The 17999-nt window shown below is 45.5% G+C and overlaps 1 protein-coding gene across 5 annotated transcripts in view; it reads left to right on the top strand.

Annotated features, from left to right (window-relative positions):
- Window positions 1-17999, top strand: part of TNIP1 (TNFAIP3 interacting protein 1) — a 218684-nt gene that overhangs the window by 124477 nt on the left and 76208 nt on the right. For 4 of the 5 annotated variants that reach the window (XM_069199568.1, XM_069199570.1, XM_069199571.1 and 1 more), the window contains 5 exons: window positions 4057-4257; window positions 13315-13409; window positions 14594-14729; window positions 14885-14974; window positions 15735-15800. In XM_069199568.1, coding sequence (XP_069055669.1) covers window positions 4057-4257; window positions 13315-13409; window positions 14594-14729; window positions 14885-14974; window positions 15735-15800 — 588 coding nt within the window. The remainder of the gene's footprint in view (window positions 1-4056; window positions 4258-13314; window positions 13410-14593; window positions 14730-14884; window positions 14975-15734; window positions 15801-17999) is intronic. The other variant, XM_069199573.1, reaches the window with a different exon arrangement.

Genomic DNA, 17999 nt, shown 5'->3' with positions numbered 1-17999 from the left:
AGGGAGTTCCAGGTCTTGGCCGCCAGGAAGGAGAAAGATCTCCCACCCGCCGTGGAGAGGCGGATGCGAGGGACAGCAGCGAGTGCGAGGCCAGAGGAGCGGAGGAGGCGGGTGGGGACGTAGAAGCTGAGGCGTCTGTTGAGGTATTCCGGTCCCTTGTCGTGGAGGGCTTTGTGTGCGTGGGTGAGAAGTCGGAAGGTGATCCTTTTGCTGACTGGGAGCCAATGCAGGTGTCTCAGGTGTGCGAAGATGTGGCTGCTGCGGGGTATGTCGAGGATGAGACGGGCCGAGGCGTTTTGAATGCGTTGCAGGCGATTTTGGAGTTTGGCTGTGGTCCCGGCGTAGAGGGTGTTGCCGTAGTCCAGGCGGCTCGTGACGAGGGCGTGGGTCACGGTTTTTCTGGTGTCGGCGGGGATCCAGCGGAAGATCTTGCGGAGCATGCGGAGGGTGAGGAAGCAGGCGGAGGACACGGCATTGACTTGCTTGGTCATGGTGAGAAGAGGGTCCAAGATGACGCCAAGGTTGCGGGCGTGGTCTGTGGGGGTCGGTGCGGTGCCGAGGGCCGTGGGCCACCAGGAGTCGTCCCAGGCGGACAGGGTGTTGCTGAGGATGAGGACTTCCGTTTTTTCAGAGTTCAGCTTTAGGCGGCTGAGCCTCATCCAATCTGCGACGTCCTTCATACCCTCTTGTAGGTTGGTCTTGGCGCTGGCGGGGTCCTTGGTGAGGGAGAGTATAAGTTGGGTGTCGTCGGCGTAGGAGGTGATGATGATGTCGTGCTTGCGTACGATGTTGGCGAGGGGGCTCATGTAGACATTGAAGAGTGTCGGGCTGAGTGATGAGCCTTGGGGTACGCCGCAGATGATCTTGGTGGGTTCTGAGCGAAACGGAGGGAGGTAAACTCTTTGGGAACGGTTTGAGAGGAAGGAGGCGATCCAGTCCAGGGCCTAGCCTGGGATTCCGGTGGAGCGGAGGCGGGTGATTAGGGTGCGGTGACAGACGGTGTCAAAGCCAGCCGAGAGGTCGAGCAGAATGTGGGCGACTGTTTCACCGTTGTCCATCAGGGTTCTGATGTCGTCAGTGACTGAGATGAGGGCGGTTTCAGTGCTGTGGTTGGTTCGGAATCCGGTTTGTGAGGGGTCGAGCAGGTTGTTGTCTTCCAGGAAGGTGGTCAGCTGTTTGTTGACGGTCTTCTCTATTACTTTGGCTGGGAAAGGCAGAAGAGAGATGGGGCGGAAGTTTTTCAGGTCGCTCGGGTCAGACGTAGGTTTCTTTAGTAGGGCGTTGACTTCGGCGTGTTTCCAGCATTCGGGGAAGGTAGCAGAAGAAAAAGAAGAGTTGATGACGGTCTGGAGGTGCGGGGCGATGATGTTGTCGGCTTTGTTAAAGATGAAGTGCGGGCAGGGGTCCGAAGGGGCGCCGGAGTGGATAGAGTTGATGATGGATTTGGTTTCTTCCGTGTTGATGTGGGACCAGTTGTTGAGGGTGATGGCCGTGGATGCCGGTTCGGTGGTGTTTGGTTGGGTCTGGTGTCCGAAGCTGTCGTGGAGATCGCTAATCTTGCGATGGAAGAAAGTGGCGAGGGATTCGCACAGATCCTGTGAGGGCGTGACGGCGTTGGCGCTGGGGTTGGAGAACTCCTTGACGATGCTGAAGAGTTCTCTGCTGTTGTCTGTTTTTGTCCAGTCTGTCGGTGAAGAAGTTCCTTTTGGCAGCGCGGATCAGGTGGTGGTACTTTCGGATAGAAAGTAAAACGTCTTTTCGCCATTTCCGTTCATATCTTGACTAATGTGTGAACTACCTGCACCTGGACCCAGCAGCAGCCGCCAGTGTGTGCCACAGACATCGGGTGTGAGGGGTGGTACATGCTGCCCGCTATCGGTTCCCTACGGTGCCCACGTTTCCAGAGTGGAAGCTGTAGCTCACGGGCAGCTAACACTTTGTGAATGTATACTGTCCCCTTCAGGGAGTTGGTGCGCAGTCGGTGGCTTGTGGTCGCAACAATTGATGCGCATCTTCGCAGCACGCAAGTAAAGGGTGGGGACTTCCGTTTCACACCCTGCTTTCCTTGTAAGGTGTTGCAGTTATGGACTTTGCCAGTGGTCTCTTCGTGAAGCTATAGTATCTTTAGGACAGTTCACCCTGTCTGCGACTTTGCGGACCCACGGTTGTACGAGTCCAAGTTGCTTTGCACCTCAGGCTGTATGAGCCCTCCTGTCCCATATTCATAATGCTGCCTCTAGGAAAGGGTTGCCCTCTCGTGTCCAGTAATGTGAACTGCACCTACAAGAGACTTTCATTTGCTTTCAAACAGTGACTCTTTCTAGCTGACGGGCCCGTTACTGCCGTGTGGTTAGTTTATATTTGACATTTGATATTTGTATGACCGCCGCTGCGGCAGGCACGTGATTGCCCAGAGGACGCCTCCTGTGCATTGCAGAATATGTCCCCAGTGTATTTGCTTACGATTCCTATTTTGAGAAATAATTTGACTGGATTTGCCAGCACGTTAATTTCGCACGAGCATCGTACCAGCTGACTGTAGCATAGTATGCCGTGCGGAACGGAAGGAAACACCCCACCTCGCCCCCCACCCGTGCCTTGAATTCAAACTTGTCTTCCTTCACTCGACAGTAATCCACCGTTTATTTACAGAGGGAAAGACTCCCTTGGTGCGGTCACTGTATTCAAATACTCAAATATTTCATTCAATAGCCCGATCTGTTCTTTTTCTTATTAATTCTCGTGTTCAATTTTTAGGTCTGACTTGAGACCCCAGCTGTTGCCTGCCCAATGTGATCAGCCTAAAAAAGAAACGAGGGTGTTGTGGCTCCGCCCATGTGCCGGTGGGCAGGAGTATATGTTTCTATTGGACAGAAGTTGTGCGTACTGAGTACCTCGATAATTTTTTGTTTCGAAGGCACCCCTTAGGGGTCCACTTATGTTTCCTGTTATTTCTATCACCACCTCCCTCCCTGCAGTTATTAATGCCCCCGCTGTCGGGGACTCTGGGAAGGAGTTACTGGGTAATATCATGGTTGTCGTTTGTGGCCCTCAGTGGTGTTGAGTAACATGGAAAAACTTACTTCCTCAAAGAGTTGGAAGAACATTTTTAGGGCGTCAGTGGAAGTGCTTTTAGGAATATATTCTGCAGGTTATGTGAAGTGGACCTGTGTGGTGTTGACATTTCAAAGAAATGAGCACCGCCCCTCTAATGGAGTCATCTGCAGAATGTCAGATGTTTTGCTGTTCTACTACAATTTGGGTTACCAATACCACAACAGTAATCATTACATTAACTGTAAATTTATAGATACATTTGCAAGTGTTGTTTCTGTCGCTTCTCCCGCAATTATTGGTGTTAAATTAGCACTATTTTTTTTGCTTGTGCTCTGCAGCTAATAGTCACGAAACACACTACTTTGCTCTTAATGCACAGATAATGTTAAATGCATTGAAAAACTTCACACATTTCACCAGATTTGTTACTGCTTCCCGCGTATCCTAAATGACCCCCAAAGTAGTATGTCAATGAATGGCAAAATGCACTAAATGTTAACGCCTGGCTATTCTAAATGTTTGATAATAGTGACCTATCTAGGTAATGGTGATGGGCTATACTCCCACAGACAGAGCTAAAGCCCACCTTGTATATATTTTAGCGAATTGATTCTCTGAGGAGGGGACAGCAACATGTGCAGTGCTAAGGAAGGGCTCACTAGCCCGCTTCTCACACCAAATGTGCAAGACCTGCTCATTTATGTTTGTGGATGGCTTGATTTAAGTCGTTAAACATCTATAAAACACGCCAATATGCAGAGGAACGATGAAAATCCGAAGGATAACCTCTGGCAGAACTGAAATCTCTGATCCCGATCCAGGGAGCTCTCACCTCAGAAGTAACCACTCCATCATATATTTTGAGTCCATAGCTCCCAGGTCTGAGCGTTTTCGGGGAACTAGCCTCAGTGGTGCATGGGCGTCTCATCAGGAAACCATCATTATCGCTGGTGCATATATCGGTGTGGTATTAACGGGTGTGGTGCCTGTATTTTTCAGGAGATGGAGTCCCAGACATTCTTGCCAAATACAGACAGCAACCTGATTCTACAATTGCAGCGCTTGGAAACCTCTCTCAGCGAATTTTCAGTGGAGCCAGACCGAAACCAGCTTTTCACCCACCTGGGAAGAATGGCTCTAGAGTTCAACCGACTGGCAACAAAAGTGCACAAGAATGAGCAGAGAACTTCGGTTTTGCAGGTCAGTCTGAGGGGAGTGCGGGGTTTGTCACATCTGTTCAGGCGGTGAGTAGGAAGTGTAAAAGGAGGAGGACATCAAGGCTCTGTAGTCTGACTGGAGATGGGAAATCCCTCAGCCAGGAGAGGACTGCAATGGGGTGGCAAAAATGAACATATGAAGGATTGAAGTGTATGTCAGAGTCACTGTGTGAACGATGTGAAGGCCATCCTGTAGGGATTATGTAGAATAGAATCGTCTATCAGGAAGTTTTGGTATGCGAGCGATTGAGATCCACCTCAGAAAAATGTATGAGCGATGAAGATGTCCACCAGGTAGGTTTTCTGAATGATGAGGGTGGGGTGCATCTTACAGATGAGATGTGTGAGGAAGTGGACGTCCAACCTAGAGGTGTGGGTTGTCATGGGATATCACTTCTTTTCTTTTGCACACCTGGGTGAAGAGTATGGGCAGATTGACATGTTCATACTATATGTCAGCTGCACAAAGGGACATAAGACAGGCAATAAGATCTCTAAACCTGTAGGTGCCATGATTTAAGTCGCCAAAGAGTGCCACAGTGTGTGCTTAGTACAGTTAAAGAGTTTTATTTGTTTCGTGCTTTGGGGAGGGTTACTGACCCCTTAACACAGAGGTTTACAGTTTGATGGCAAGATAGTGGTGTATTGTAAAATTCACTGTACCAGAAGGATGAAAACCCCAGAGTTCAGCACATTCACTTAATAACCAGGAAGACAAGAATTATAAATAGCTGCAAAAATTTTGTAGCTTGTATCAGTTTCATTTTCACATGCTTTGTTTACTTCTGCAATGCAGTCGTTTAAAAAAAAAAAAAACTTTTTTATTGGGTTTTAACACGACATGCACACATCTTGCTGGTGCCAGATACACAGAATACCCAACCCTAGAGTACAAAAATGTTTCTTGTTTTCCACTTGTGTGGAGAAACCAGATTCTGGTGGAGAAATCTTGGCACACTTGCTAGAAGTTTCTGCCCTACCTTCTACTAATGTTGCGGACATTAGTTGTACGTTCCAGCAGTTGGCTCTGAGGCTGCTTCTGGGCAGTTCTGATGTTTTGCTTATTTCACTCAGAATGGCCCAACCCAACGTTTTTGTTACTAGGTGCTTGCAGAAAGGTGCTAGGGCCTGCGAGTCACCAGGCAGGAGAAGCCCAACATTGGAGTACAACAGCAAGAGAGGCAATCCCACTAAACTGCTTTTTAAACTTTGAGCCAGGAAAGGGCAGGGGGTTGATTCTTGGCTTCAAAGGGGGCATCTGCCTCCTCTCCTCCACACCCAAAAGTCTGACCCACTACACTACACTCTTGAAAGTCCTGCAAGAGCCTGCAATTCACACCTTCTTTCTGGGCTCTCCCTCTACCCGAATCATAGGTATCACCTGGATTCAACAAATACAAAACTGATTCCAGTGGTTATGACAGCATGTGCTGCAATTCCTCCATACATACGTCCTGGGGCTAGCTCTAGTGCCGGCGACACCTTTTGCGACACTGTTTTTTGCTCCCCCCATGATATTGTTCTCAACAGATTCCCTCACTAACACCCTCCAATAGTGCCCCTCATCTCTCTGTAGCCCCTCTCACATACATTTCATTTGTTTTATGCCGCTACTCATACCAGTGTAGAGTATAGAGCACTTTACATCACACACATATACAGAGACAATGAATCTTACGTGTGTAAATTATTCTGTAGGAAATGTCACATAAGCTAATGAGGATTGTAGGACTCGCATGCCATCCATACTGATGGGCAGTCGGTTTTAACAGTGTTTGGTTTAGAAAAGCACAAACTCTGGATTTAAAACGTACCATATTGGCTGGGATTGGCTTTACTGATAAGAATGTATTTCTACCCTAACACATTTTTTAGCAGCATTAGGCTAAGTAAAGACGGGGGGGAATACATAACATTGTAACCTATACCAAGCAGTTTGTATATAGCACTTTAAGGACAGCTCATAGCTCACTGGGATGTATCAGGATTGTGACTTTTGAACTGCAAGTGACAAGAGAGGCTCTGTGACAAAAGCAGTAACCCACTGAGCTATCCACGTGAAATACAGTTCTGTGATCTGCATGGTGCACGTTCTTTGCAGCAGGCACATTAACCCATGTGTTTCTTTATGATGAGTCCGAACTGCCTCTAGACAAAACTTGATCTCCAGCAGGAAAAGTAAATACCAGTGTTATCTTGGCATCTTTGTTGTTGCCTACAATACACAATACAATACAACATAGTCGCCCTAGAGCAGGCCCTACACATCAGCTATACACCCAGAAAAGCACACACATGCAGCAGCCATGCCCCACAGGAATGGGCAAAGAACCTGGCTGCATGGGACCGGTTGACCAATTTATATAAAGGTGGGAAGCCCATATTGGGTTTCCCAGGGCACGGATAGGTAGTACAGCCCAGGGAGCCGACAGTAGTCAAGCATGATAAAAGGATGTGCACATGGTGTGCCCGCCCAGACCACAGAGCCCACTCTGGTTCACAATAATATCTCCACCGCACATGCATGATAATTTTGTATGCTGAGGTGGAAATCTATGATGAACTCAAGGCAGGGGCGAGCGCTCACCAGAACTAGCCTGCTGGATTTTCTCCGTTCCCAACACCTATTCAGACCATGCTGTCCACTCTCATTTTTAGTGATTATGCCGGAACGATTGTATGATTACAGCTGCAAGCTTGCAGTCAGCACATAAATGGCAAACTAAGAGAAATGGGGAAATCCTAAGAACATACCATCATTCTAATGCAATCCTTAGTATGTTTATAAAACTGATATGAGACACATTTGATTGGGGCTGTAAAAACATTTAAACATTTTTTTCACTATTTTCCCCAAAAAACTTCTTGTGCCGAATGTATAGTTTAAATTGCTAGAAAAACCATTCAAAACATGTTTTTTATGTAGAAGTCTCAGCAAATCCCATTTTTAGTTCTCATACAAAATAAGATTTTAAGGAAAAACACACAATTTTTTTATAGATTTTACAAGGTTTATCGCTTGCAGGCAAAGCTTTGCAAGTCTTTAATAATACTTTACTGCAGTCACAAAGTGCACAGTTTTTAAATTTAGCAAAATGTTGACAGCCTTATTTAAATACTGCCTACCGCTACCTTTGATAAGAAGTGATCTCCTTATTGTCTCATTGCCTCCCAATTTTCTGGAAGAGCATTGTGTGCCAGGGCATTAAGATGCACTTTGTGACGCCTCAGTTGTGCAGGATGGATGAGCAGAAAAATACACTCTTATCCGGAAGCAATGAACTTTGCAGCCTCGATAAGGGCAAAAGACAAGTTGTGTGGCCATGTTTGTATCACTTGCTTATGGTAGACTGCATTTTTGGGAAGGCCTGGATAAACAGCAATGCCGTAGACTAGACGGGATGATGCCGGGCTAGGTTATTCTGCTAAGGTGTAAACAACTGTTTGTGATCAAAAATAATTCTCGGGTTGCGATCCTGGTCCGTCATGGTCAACAAAGTGACCATATATGTTGGCAACCAGGTGTGAGACCACAAAGACTAGGAACTCCTAAAAATGAATCTGTTTCCTCAGAGTTTAATTAAAGATTATTTGTCTGTATGCTGGAGTTCTGGAGGCAATGTCTTGGAGACACAACTGAAGCATAAACTGTAGGGCAGGGATGCCAGGTTGGACTCGTAGAACGAGCTGCATGCCATCAGGATAAAATAAAAGCTGAATGCATACAACCTTTTTAAATGGGTGGGGGGAGTGATTAAAGGGTGTAAAGGAAACTGCTCTCAGCCCTGGGACCTTGGAAAGTCTACAAAGAGGTACAAGGAAATCGTAGCAGAAAGGAGCTACAGCAACTGCCTGTTCCCCTTCCAGAAAGAAAGGAAGTTTGTCATTCTTAGACACTATCCACCCTGGTTCACTCCTTCAACATTGAAGAGGAGGATAGAGTGGAAGACAGATCTTGAAGGGCCACACTCGCTTCTCTTCCCAGATCCAAGATGGCACAAAGATCATCTGAGGCAGCAACTAATACATTGCATTTTTCAGAAATTAAGCCTCTACCGTATTATTCACGGAGGAAGAAACTATTGCGGAGGGAAATTACAGACTACAAATCAGTCAGTGGACAAGATTTGCTTCTGAGACAAGTTTTATTGTTGTCACTACCCAGGTTGAGAATTCAGCTGTATGCAAGTAAGGTGGCAAACTTGTGTGTGTGATCAGGACTGCAGGTGGAAGTGCCTGTAACGTGCTGGGGAAGAAAAAAAGAGGAGCTGATGTGCTAGATTTTGGTAGGAAAAATTGTTCAAGATCTTCATTCAAATCTGTTGATGCCTTGATTGAAGAGTGATTGAATACATGGTTGGCTAACCCTGTGTCAGTTCTAAATGCCTCTGTGGATGCGTTTGAAGCGGGTGAGGTTTGTGCTAGCATTATTCATTGCTGCATGATTAAAACAAAATACTAACCAAGACATACTGCACTGCAATTTTGGTGCCAAGATTGTCCTTACACCAGGCACTGTAATCCGGTTTTCCCCTGGTTTTGGCAAGTGCAAGTTATTTTACTTTTACGAAGATGCAAAATCTGATTGACCATTGACGTCTTCCATTTCTTAACGAATATAGTAGATGCTTCTGATAGGTTTACAGAGAGGGAAGGGGCTGTTGTAGAGCTTCAGAGAATGTGCCCATCCCAAGCCTTTTGCCCATTCAATGCTGATGAGATAAGGGCTGAGTAGTTGTGCCCTGAAGTAAGCTAAAATAAACTATGGAACTCTTTCATAGCAGATATTTTAGGATTCTCAGTTGTTGCATAAGTATGCTCAAGGATGTGGCCTGCTTGCGTATCAGCAGACAGCGGAGCACTTACGCTGCTGCAGCAGTAGCAGTCTTTTCATTGATCTAATGATGGTGTAGCCCACTATGGGATTTACTATGTTTCTCCATTTAGCATTTGAAAATCCTGAGCAGTAATTGATTTTTTTGGGGCTCATTGTTAAGGTTACTGTCACTGCTTTTGTCCAGATGAAGTCTTCAGTGTAGTCATTATATGAAGGCAGAACATGTACGTATTGCACTGTTGCCTGCCGTTCAATAGGGTTCTTATGTACAGTATATAAGTCTGCATATATGAGTCTGTGCCTCCGAAAGTGTACCATAAGTCAACAGTATATTACCCATGACCCCTTGTAAATATACATGCACACCATTATTCACCTGATCACAACTCACTTGCACTGCGCTTGCTGTTTTGGAGCACCTTTGTCCTTATTTTTGATTATGATATTTTTTCTAAGTAAAGTAGCTAACTGATGTGCATACAACTGATTGTATATGTGATCCCTCAAATAAACAGTGCCAGGGGAGCATCGGCTATAAGCTCTCTGAGGGATCCTTTTGTTCTTGTTGGGTGCTTGCATGGGAGGCGCTATAGCATGCCTGTGCTGCACAGGTGTCGAGTTGGTTGCCTCCCGGTCTGGCTCATCAGCCCAGCTATTAGGAGCTTCACGCAAAATAAAAGGAGAGACTTTCAAAATAAAAGTAGCAAGATGATCTGTCAAAATTGATCCGAAATGCACAGCGCAGTGGGCGGTAAATAAGGTGACATTTGAAAGTGTATATGACAAAAAACGTAATAGCAGCCTAGCTTATTCAAATATGAACAAAGTAAAAGAGAAACAACAAGATGTAATTTTCTAATGACCGCAGGTCAATGCGTGTAGTCCAGTAGTTTTTCATGACAATGGCATCTGCATCCTGGTCCCAGGATTCATTCCGTTAGATTTCCATGGTAAGCAAGAGCTTGTGTGAGAATTTCCAAAATATGATAATTGAGGGAGCAGAATGATTTTACCTTAAAATATTGTTCCCCTTACAGAAATTATTAAGAGTTCAGCAAGGAATATTTCCTCTTTAGCATGTAAAATATCACTTAATGCTTCTGTCTTTAATGCAGCTAGCACATGCCATGGATACATGCGTACCTCCTAGAGTGTTGCTTATCACAAAGGAACTCTCAAGCTGGATGTTGTTCAATAAATTTCATCTGAAAGGTTTGAAAAGTAAATGATCCTACTAGGGGACAGTCTGTTCCATCTTGTGTGCATAATGTAGTGTGCGTGAGGTCCTTAAGCCAACCATTCAAGCCCTCACAAATGTGATGTTGGACACCTTCTTTGGAAGGTAGCATTTTTGGTATCTTCCATGAAGCTGAGTGAATTCCAAAATTTCCAGTAGATGAAACTACATCATTTCATAGTAGAATGTTTGTATTTGCCTCCAACATCCAAAGTCTAAAGAAATATCCAAGTTTCACATTAACCAATCAATCTGACTTGTAATATGTGGTCTTCATCTGTAGCAACATGGCGAAAGAATGTTGCACAGACTAAGGTATTACATTTAAGTGACTGCTGCTGTTAGACTTACACAACAGATTTTTATGGCAATCAGGGCTGCACCCTAAACAAAACTACTTTCTGAGGCCGGCTCAAACTAACAATTAGTGATGGGAGGAATGCGTGCAATCCATCTAACTACTGGCAGTTGATGGGGTTAGCATTCAACCCATCATTCTTGTGTCCACCACGCCACCTCAGTTTGGACCCAGCTATTTGCAAATCAGTCCTGACCCTGCTCCTGTAGGAAGAGTCCCACCCTGCCTGCCTGAAGTGCAAGCTAATCACACTGGGTTGTTTGCTGCATTCCACGTGGTTAGTGCTCGTCTAAGTTAGAATTTCCAAGTGTGCCACACAAATGCTGCAGAAGAGGGACCATCACTACTACTGCACTACTAGGTAAGGGTTACACCAGCAGTCGTAGACAGGTGGGTGGCGTCTCTGTTGATGCTCACCAAGTGACGCTTTTTAGACTCTTGTGCAAAGGGCCAGGTGGGTTTAGGGGTCAAAGTTAAGTATCCAAGGATAAAGTCATCTGATGTCTATACAAAGCAGTCTGCAGATGCAGGTGCATCCCACAGCTGTGTGCTTCAGCTGCCGACATCACAAGCATCCTACCACAGATATACCCTGCATTCTGCCAGCTATTCATTTCTACACCAATTCCGTTGTTTCAAATCTTTTGAAATGTACTCATCTGCATGGACTTCTGTATGGGTCCGGAAGGGATATACTTACCTGCGCTACTTTGCAGAATTATGCTTATTCCCAGTAGTAACATTCCTTGATTGCCTATGCAAGGGGGGGGGGGGGGGTACGGGTGAACTCATTTTGACCCCAGTCCCTGCCCCACCTGGATCTCCGAGGACAATTGTATATGATGTCTCATAAATGTATTTCCTAATAAATGCTCTGGCCATAGCAAGATACACAAGCAGGAAAGTGGGAGAGATCACCAAATTATAGGACAATGCTGTCATTATTGAATCATAAAATAACCTGTTGCACTAAAAGGATTGCTTAGAAGTGCGAGTAGAAAGAATACCATGAAGGGCCATTGGCAAGGAAAATCCTTTGAGAGTGCAGCTCGCACATGCTCTGACGTTCTCTGTGGAAGGCAGCTCTCGTATTACAGAAAGACATGTTAATGCACACATTGCAACTGCTCGCTGTCTCACTGATACACACTTTATTACTGAGGCAGGCAAAACCACCCCAACACAGGGTCTTCATGCAGATTTGGCACATGTTGGCCATTATTCAGGACTGAATACTGTGCAGAGGTCAGCGAGGCACTTGATTCTCTTTAAACCCTATAATCTAATCCTTCCCCTAATGAGCTTAACACTCACCTTTGCGATTCCTCTCATCCTTGTTCCAAGAGTAAGTAGAAGAAAGAAAGATTGAAAATTGTATAATAAATAAAGCAACGTTACACGGTTTGTACCTTTGTTGTGAGCTTGGGGTTGGAGAGTTTATATGCTCCCTGATGGTAAGTATGGAGTGTGAGCGAGAGACCAGGATGGCCCGATCACCTGACACACCCAGACATTTGTGGTGGCAAGACATAAGGGGTGGCAAAATCACAGCATCCAAGGAAACCAATACTGCCAGCATGGCTGCTTTATTGCCACAGCGATCAGCGCGCTAAAGACTCCTAGACACATAGGGCTTCTCAGTGTCAGCCTTACGCAGGGTGTCAAGAAGAAAATAAAATGCACTGTTTTTGTATTAACAAAAGTAATTTTGATATATTCCCTTACTCTGGAGATACACAACCATTACCTTTGGAAAACAGATTATAATCAGAACATTATATTTACTTGGTAACAATGAAAAGTCTTTGTTACCAGTTACTTCCACTTTGATTTTAAAAGTTTTTACTTTGGTTGAACTCGTAGCCCAATTACTCATTGAGAGTGAAAGCGACACATGGGATTTGATTTGCTCTTCTGTGTATTTGTGTGTGTGTGCAGCCTGGGAAGTAGAAGGTGTGATGTGCAGTACTTGGGCATTTTAGCCTATGACAAAAATAACTCTGGAGGGCCACAGCGAGAGAGGAAATGGATTCCCATCTTACAGGGGAGAGGAGAACTCGGGGAGATCAGTATATCAACCATAGGTGGTCAGTGGGGGCATTGAGGAGAAAGGTTGTAAACAGAGCTCTGCGCATGTGCTTACTATGGCAGATGAGCCTCATTCCTGTCCTGGGAAGTGATGGATTTCCAAGTATTGGCGACTACACCCAGATCAGCTAATGCACATTATTTCTGACCTGCAGTAATAATCGTTCTTATTCCATTACCATCAAATGGAAATAAAAAAGACACATGCACCAAGGCCTCTCAATTTGTACCAGCAGACCCTTCTGCATTTCAATAATGCGATCCACGTGGTTTGCATATACAGCTCAATCCTAAACTGCAGCATCCCCTGCCACAAACTCGCTATCGGGACCAATGGAGAGCTGCGCCACTTTACCGCCATCCACACTTTCACTGGTTTAGCCTAAAGATTAGAAAAACTTTTATGAAGTTGTGGTCTAGAAATATATGCTACCCTGTAGCTTCATTTTCTCCATACTTAAGCTTCTGTGTAAGATTTGCAGTGCTGTACCACATTGCCCTCTGCTCCTTTAATTCATAGACCCTCTGTGAGCAGTTGCGCAAAGAGAATGAGGAACTTCGGAAGAAACTTGAAGAGGATCTGGAACAGAGAAACCAGGCTTCGGAGAACCTGAGGTAAGTTCTGGCTAGATTGCTCACAACTCAAACATTTCATAAACCCCAGCCACTCCTTTGAAATGCCTTAATTAGTGGACCTGGGCTGGAGTGATAGCTATCCTGGAGAGTAGATGGCACGAGAAATAGCTTGAGTGTCTGAAGCTTCCCATGCAAATTGGTAACCTGAGCAGTAGCTCTGCTATTCAAAGTCTGCATTTTTATGATCTGTGTAAAGTGAGAGGTTAATTTGTTGTTTGACCCAGGGGACTAAAATGTATATCTAAGCTGAGAGACAACTTTGTTGTTGAAGGCTTAAACTGTGAATTCTGCATTGCCTGTGAAAATAGATCTTTTATTTCAAGGTTTGGTCTTCCAAAGGCATGTTTTTTTGGCCAGCATCCTGAGACTGTAATTCTCAGGATGTGTATTCAATGAGGGATAGCTCTCTTGGCTGAAGCCTTAGGCTTATGTTTGTATATTTGGCTAGTGTTGCTGTTAACATCCTTGTGTCCATGTGTACTTCCCAGATAGCTAAATTTCACTGCTTATCCTAATCTAGCCAAGAAGTTGTGGACTATTTGCAGTTTTGTCGGGGGCTGAGTGCCATTTGTCTGTAACACCAATATAATTGTGCTAGGGCTGATTGTGCAGCGTTTGCCCAGGGTGCTGCATGAACCCACATTTGTTGTTAGTGAACTGCTACCGGTTTCTGGTGCTGCATGTGAGAGAACACAACCCCAGCAGTTTTTTTTTATTTAGACATTTTCTTTACCTGTGGCATTTTAGACATGTGCCACCTTGAAGGAAACTCCCTGTTTACACAGCAGTGCACCCACTCACAAATAATTTTGCCAGGTTTTGAACCGTAAACCCTCCTTCCCTTCAAACCATGTGTTGATGGTACACAATAGAGCACCTAATGGTGATTACACACAGATTCTTGAACCACAGTTGAAACACAGTCCCATGCTCTTGTTCATTCATTCATTTTTCACAGATTTGCGTGCAGGCCACTGCCGTTGTCTCGCATCTGTTAGTGGTGTGACCACATGGTTGATGGCTTTGATTTAGCTGCTGGGTCACTCGAAGACTTCAGCTCACCACATGCATGTCGGAGGTTTCTGTCTCATCCAGAGCAGTTTGCCATCTCTTTGCTTCATTAATGTCATCCTGTATTGTCTCCTCTCTCATCGTCTCTCAAGAGTTAAGAACATGGAACAGAAGCAGAAGGTCACCCTTGGTGGCAAAGAAGGCCAAACAAAGGTGACAGCCGAAGCCAGCAGTGAAGCAACAGCAAGTGGTGATGGAGTGAAGCTGGAACGTGTACAGCAGCAGCAGGTACCTCGCTAGGGAGTGCTAACACCTCCTGCTCTCACGCAGACCTCTTTGATCTCGTATGGGTACTGAACGATCCTTCTCTCTCTGCTGCTGTTGAAGTATTGCATCTTCATGTGCTTCAAAGCTTTGTACACTAACTTTGTGTTTTTATGCAGAATGGAAAGTTGACAGAGAATGCAATGGTCAAAGATGTTGTGGGTGCAATGGAAAAGAAAGTGAAGGCTTTGGAGCATCAGAGGAATGAGGTAAGATACCTCCATCTAGGAATGCTGCAAAACTCTCTAGCAGCTTCCCTTGGCAATCAGGCCATATTTGGTACCACCAATGGAGATGCCACGGGGAATCTGAGTATTTTCTTAAAACCACTTGTGCTTCCCTCCCAAGAAACAAGGTACTCTATTCTCAAACCCCCAATTGGAATATGTGTTGGAAGGAAGGAGAACAAGTGCCAGGGTGAGGCAGGAATAAAATGGAGGCTCTTAAGACAAGGCGATGTAGAATGATGGGACATTGATCTCCTTACCCCAAAACTACAGTTCCATGATGAGGTCCTTACAAGGACTGAGATGTGTGGGACCCCACAGTGAAAATAGGTGCCTTTGCAGGTTTGGTTTCACTTAGTGAGCACAGCTTGTAGTAGTTTCAGTGATAGAACAGTATGGGAGTGAAACAGCAGGATTGATGTGCCTCAGTAGAGCTGGGCAAGTAGAGTTCAGTTATGGAGTAACAGCGGCGTAGCATTAGTGGTACTGTGTGTTTGGATCCTGTGTACTAGTATTACATAAATGAACTAGGCCAGGACTGAGGTGTATTGGTAGAGCAGTCTGTGTAGATCTCAAGTTTGGTTGCTTGAGACTGGGTGAGATGAAACATCCGGTTATGTAGACGTATTAACCAATCCAAGCATCTTGCCTAATAAGTGCTGATTGGCTACAGTTCCTAAGGCAGCTGTGTCGCATTGGCCTTCTGGTTTCTGATTTTGATTCACTTTTTCTTGCATTCTAGTTGCTGGAGGTGAACAAGCAGTGGGACAAACACTTCCGTTCCATGAAACAGCAGTATGAGCAGAAGGTGAGTTCAGTTCTCGTTCATTCAACAGCATCTAATGCTCAAGCCCACTCCAACCACCTCTGCTCCCCCTCCAACAGAAACACTCAAAAACGAGAGTCTATAAGAATAGTGTGTAAAAGAACAGAATTGGTGCTTATTCCCCTACTCTGATGTCCTCCATCGCCCTAGGAGGTGACCATGAATTAAGGGAAAAAACAGTGTACCGAACTGCACTTTGTTGTATGATCCCTTACAACCCGGACAGTTGCTTTGACCACTTACAGGTGAAAGAGCTTAATCATTTCACATTTTGGAACGAATCTTCCGTCGGTGAAGGGAAACATCAAACTATTTAAAAATATTTTACTACAGCAGCATTAACATCATTACCTAAGTGTTATAGTGAATTTGGGTATATTATAAAATATATTTCCTCCATTCACAATTGGGAACAGTGCAGCTCTGTTGACAGAAGAAAACATGTGGCAATACTGCTTTAATGCAGCCGAAGATGCATACCCGTCCCTCCGATGTGCCCCTTGCCATTGCATACCTATGTCAATAACCCCTTTCTTTACTGTGACAAGCAGATTCCTAGCTCAAATGAGCATAAAATGTACTATAGTAAGTGCTTTGTGGTGTATAGAGGGGGTAGGACTAGCAGTAGACATGTTGCCATAGCTATTAGGTAACATACTGACACTTATGGAATGTCCTCCATTCTACGTCTGTAGAATGTTTGGAAAGGAAGTTAAAACACCTGGAGGATGGTAACATTGGCTCTGCAAATAGATATTTGAGGGTTAACTGTCCAAATGGAAGGGCTGTTTGCAGAAAGCTTGAAGGCTAACACACATGACTGGCCCATCTTACTTATTCATATGTGTACCTCTTGCATGAGATACCTCCTCTCTTTGGAGAGCACAGTTGTGTGGAGGTAGAAGAAGCTTATTGCAAGTATTCTGGAGAGCTTTTTAACCATATTTCACGCCAGCAGACTCTAGTCTAGTCAATTAAAATTAGTTTGTAAACAAACCTCCGGGGATGGTATTGCTTGGGTATCTTTTCAAAGGTTAGGCGTTAGCAGCTAGAAGTCTCTATCAGATTAGTTACTTACTTTCAGCTACGCCTTATCTGGTAGTGACTATATCTAGCCTCATATTCCGTATGACCCACGCATACTCCCCGCTATGTGAACAGATTTTTATGGACAGAGATGACCCTTCCAGGGTCAGTGTTCTCCATCGCTCTGCGCTTCTGGCAGGGAAGGTTGTGAAAAGAAACTGATGCCAGCACTCCTTGGTGGCGCCTATATAGGTACTGCAAGTCACTTTAAGCGTGGATGACGCCAATGACAAATGTGTAGCCAATCAACACCACCTACCGGCGCACAAGGGTTCTGATCATGAAAACAATTCCAGATCCAGTCTGACACCCGGGGAGAATTCAAAGGTAAGAAATCTGAGGTGAGATATAGGGCCTCATTACAACCCTGGCAGTCAAAGACCGCCAGGGCTGTTCTGGAGTTTGCACCGCCAACAGGCTGGCGGTGCTAACTCGCAGATTACGACCGCGGCGGAAGCATTGTGGTCGCACCGCCGGGACAGGCGGTTTTCTGCCACGTTGGTCCCGGCAGATTCAATCCGAGGGGATTACGAGTCCCCCTCCCGCCAGCCTTTTCATGGCGGTAGGAACCGCCATGAACAGGCTGGCAGAAATGGGAGTCGCGGGGCCGCCTTTCACTGTCTGCATAGCAGACAGTGAAAAGCGCGACAGGTGCAACTGCACCCGTCGCACCGCCGCAACACCTCCGGCTCCATTTGGAGCTGGCTCCCATGTTGCGGCCGTCATCCCCACTGGGCTGGCGGGCGGAAACTCGGTTTTCGCCCGCCGGCCCAGCGGGGATGTCGAAATGGCCACCGCAGGAGTACGGCTCCATTGGCGGGCGCGCAGCGGTTACAACTTGGCAGGCGGCAAAGTTGTAATGAGGGCCATAGTCTCTACCAGATAAGCTATTACCGAAGGTAAGTAACTTGTTCTTTAAGATGTCATCTGGAGAGAAACCGAATAGTTTTTTCTTGCTGCTAGGGATAATGATACCCCTGATTTACATAACTGATGAGTCTTAAGCTCATAAATGATGAGCTGGAGGCATGTGAGTGACAGACGTTATTCCTGCCAGCACTGCACTCTGCACCATTGCTGTAATGCTGCTGTGTT

Source organism: Pleurodeles waltl, chromosome 7, assembly GCF_031143425.1.
Source record: "Pleurodeles waltl isolate 20211129_DDA chromosome 7, aPleWal1.hap1.20221129, whole genome shotgun sequence".
Classification (NCBI taxonomy): domain Eukaryota; kingdom Metazoa; phylum Chordata; class Amphibia; order Caudata; family Salamandridae; genus Pleurodeles; species Pleurodeles waltl.
The sequence above is the reverse complement of the archived record's forward strand: the minus strand, read 5'-3'. Positions and strand labels throughout refer to the sequence as shown.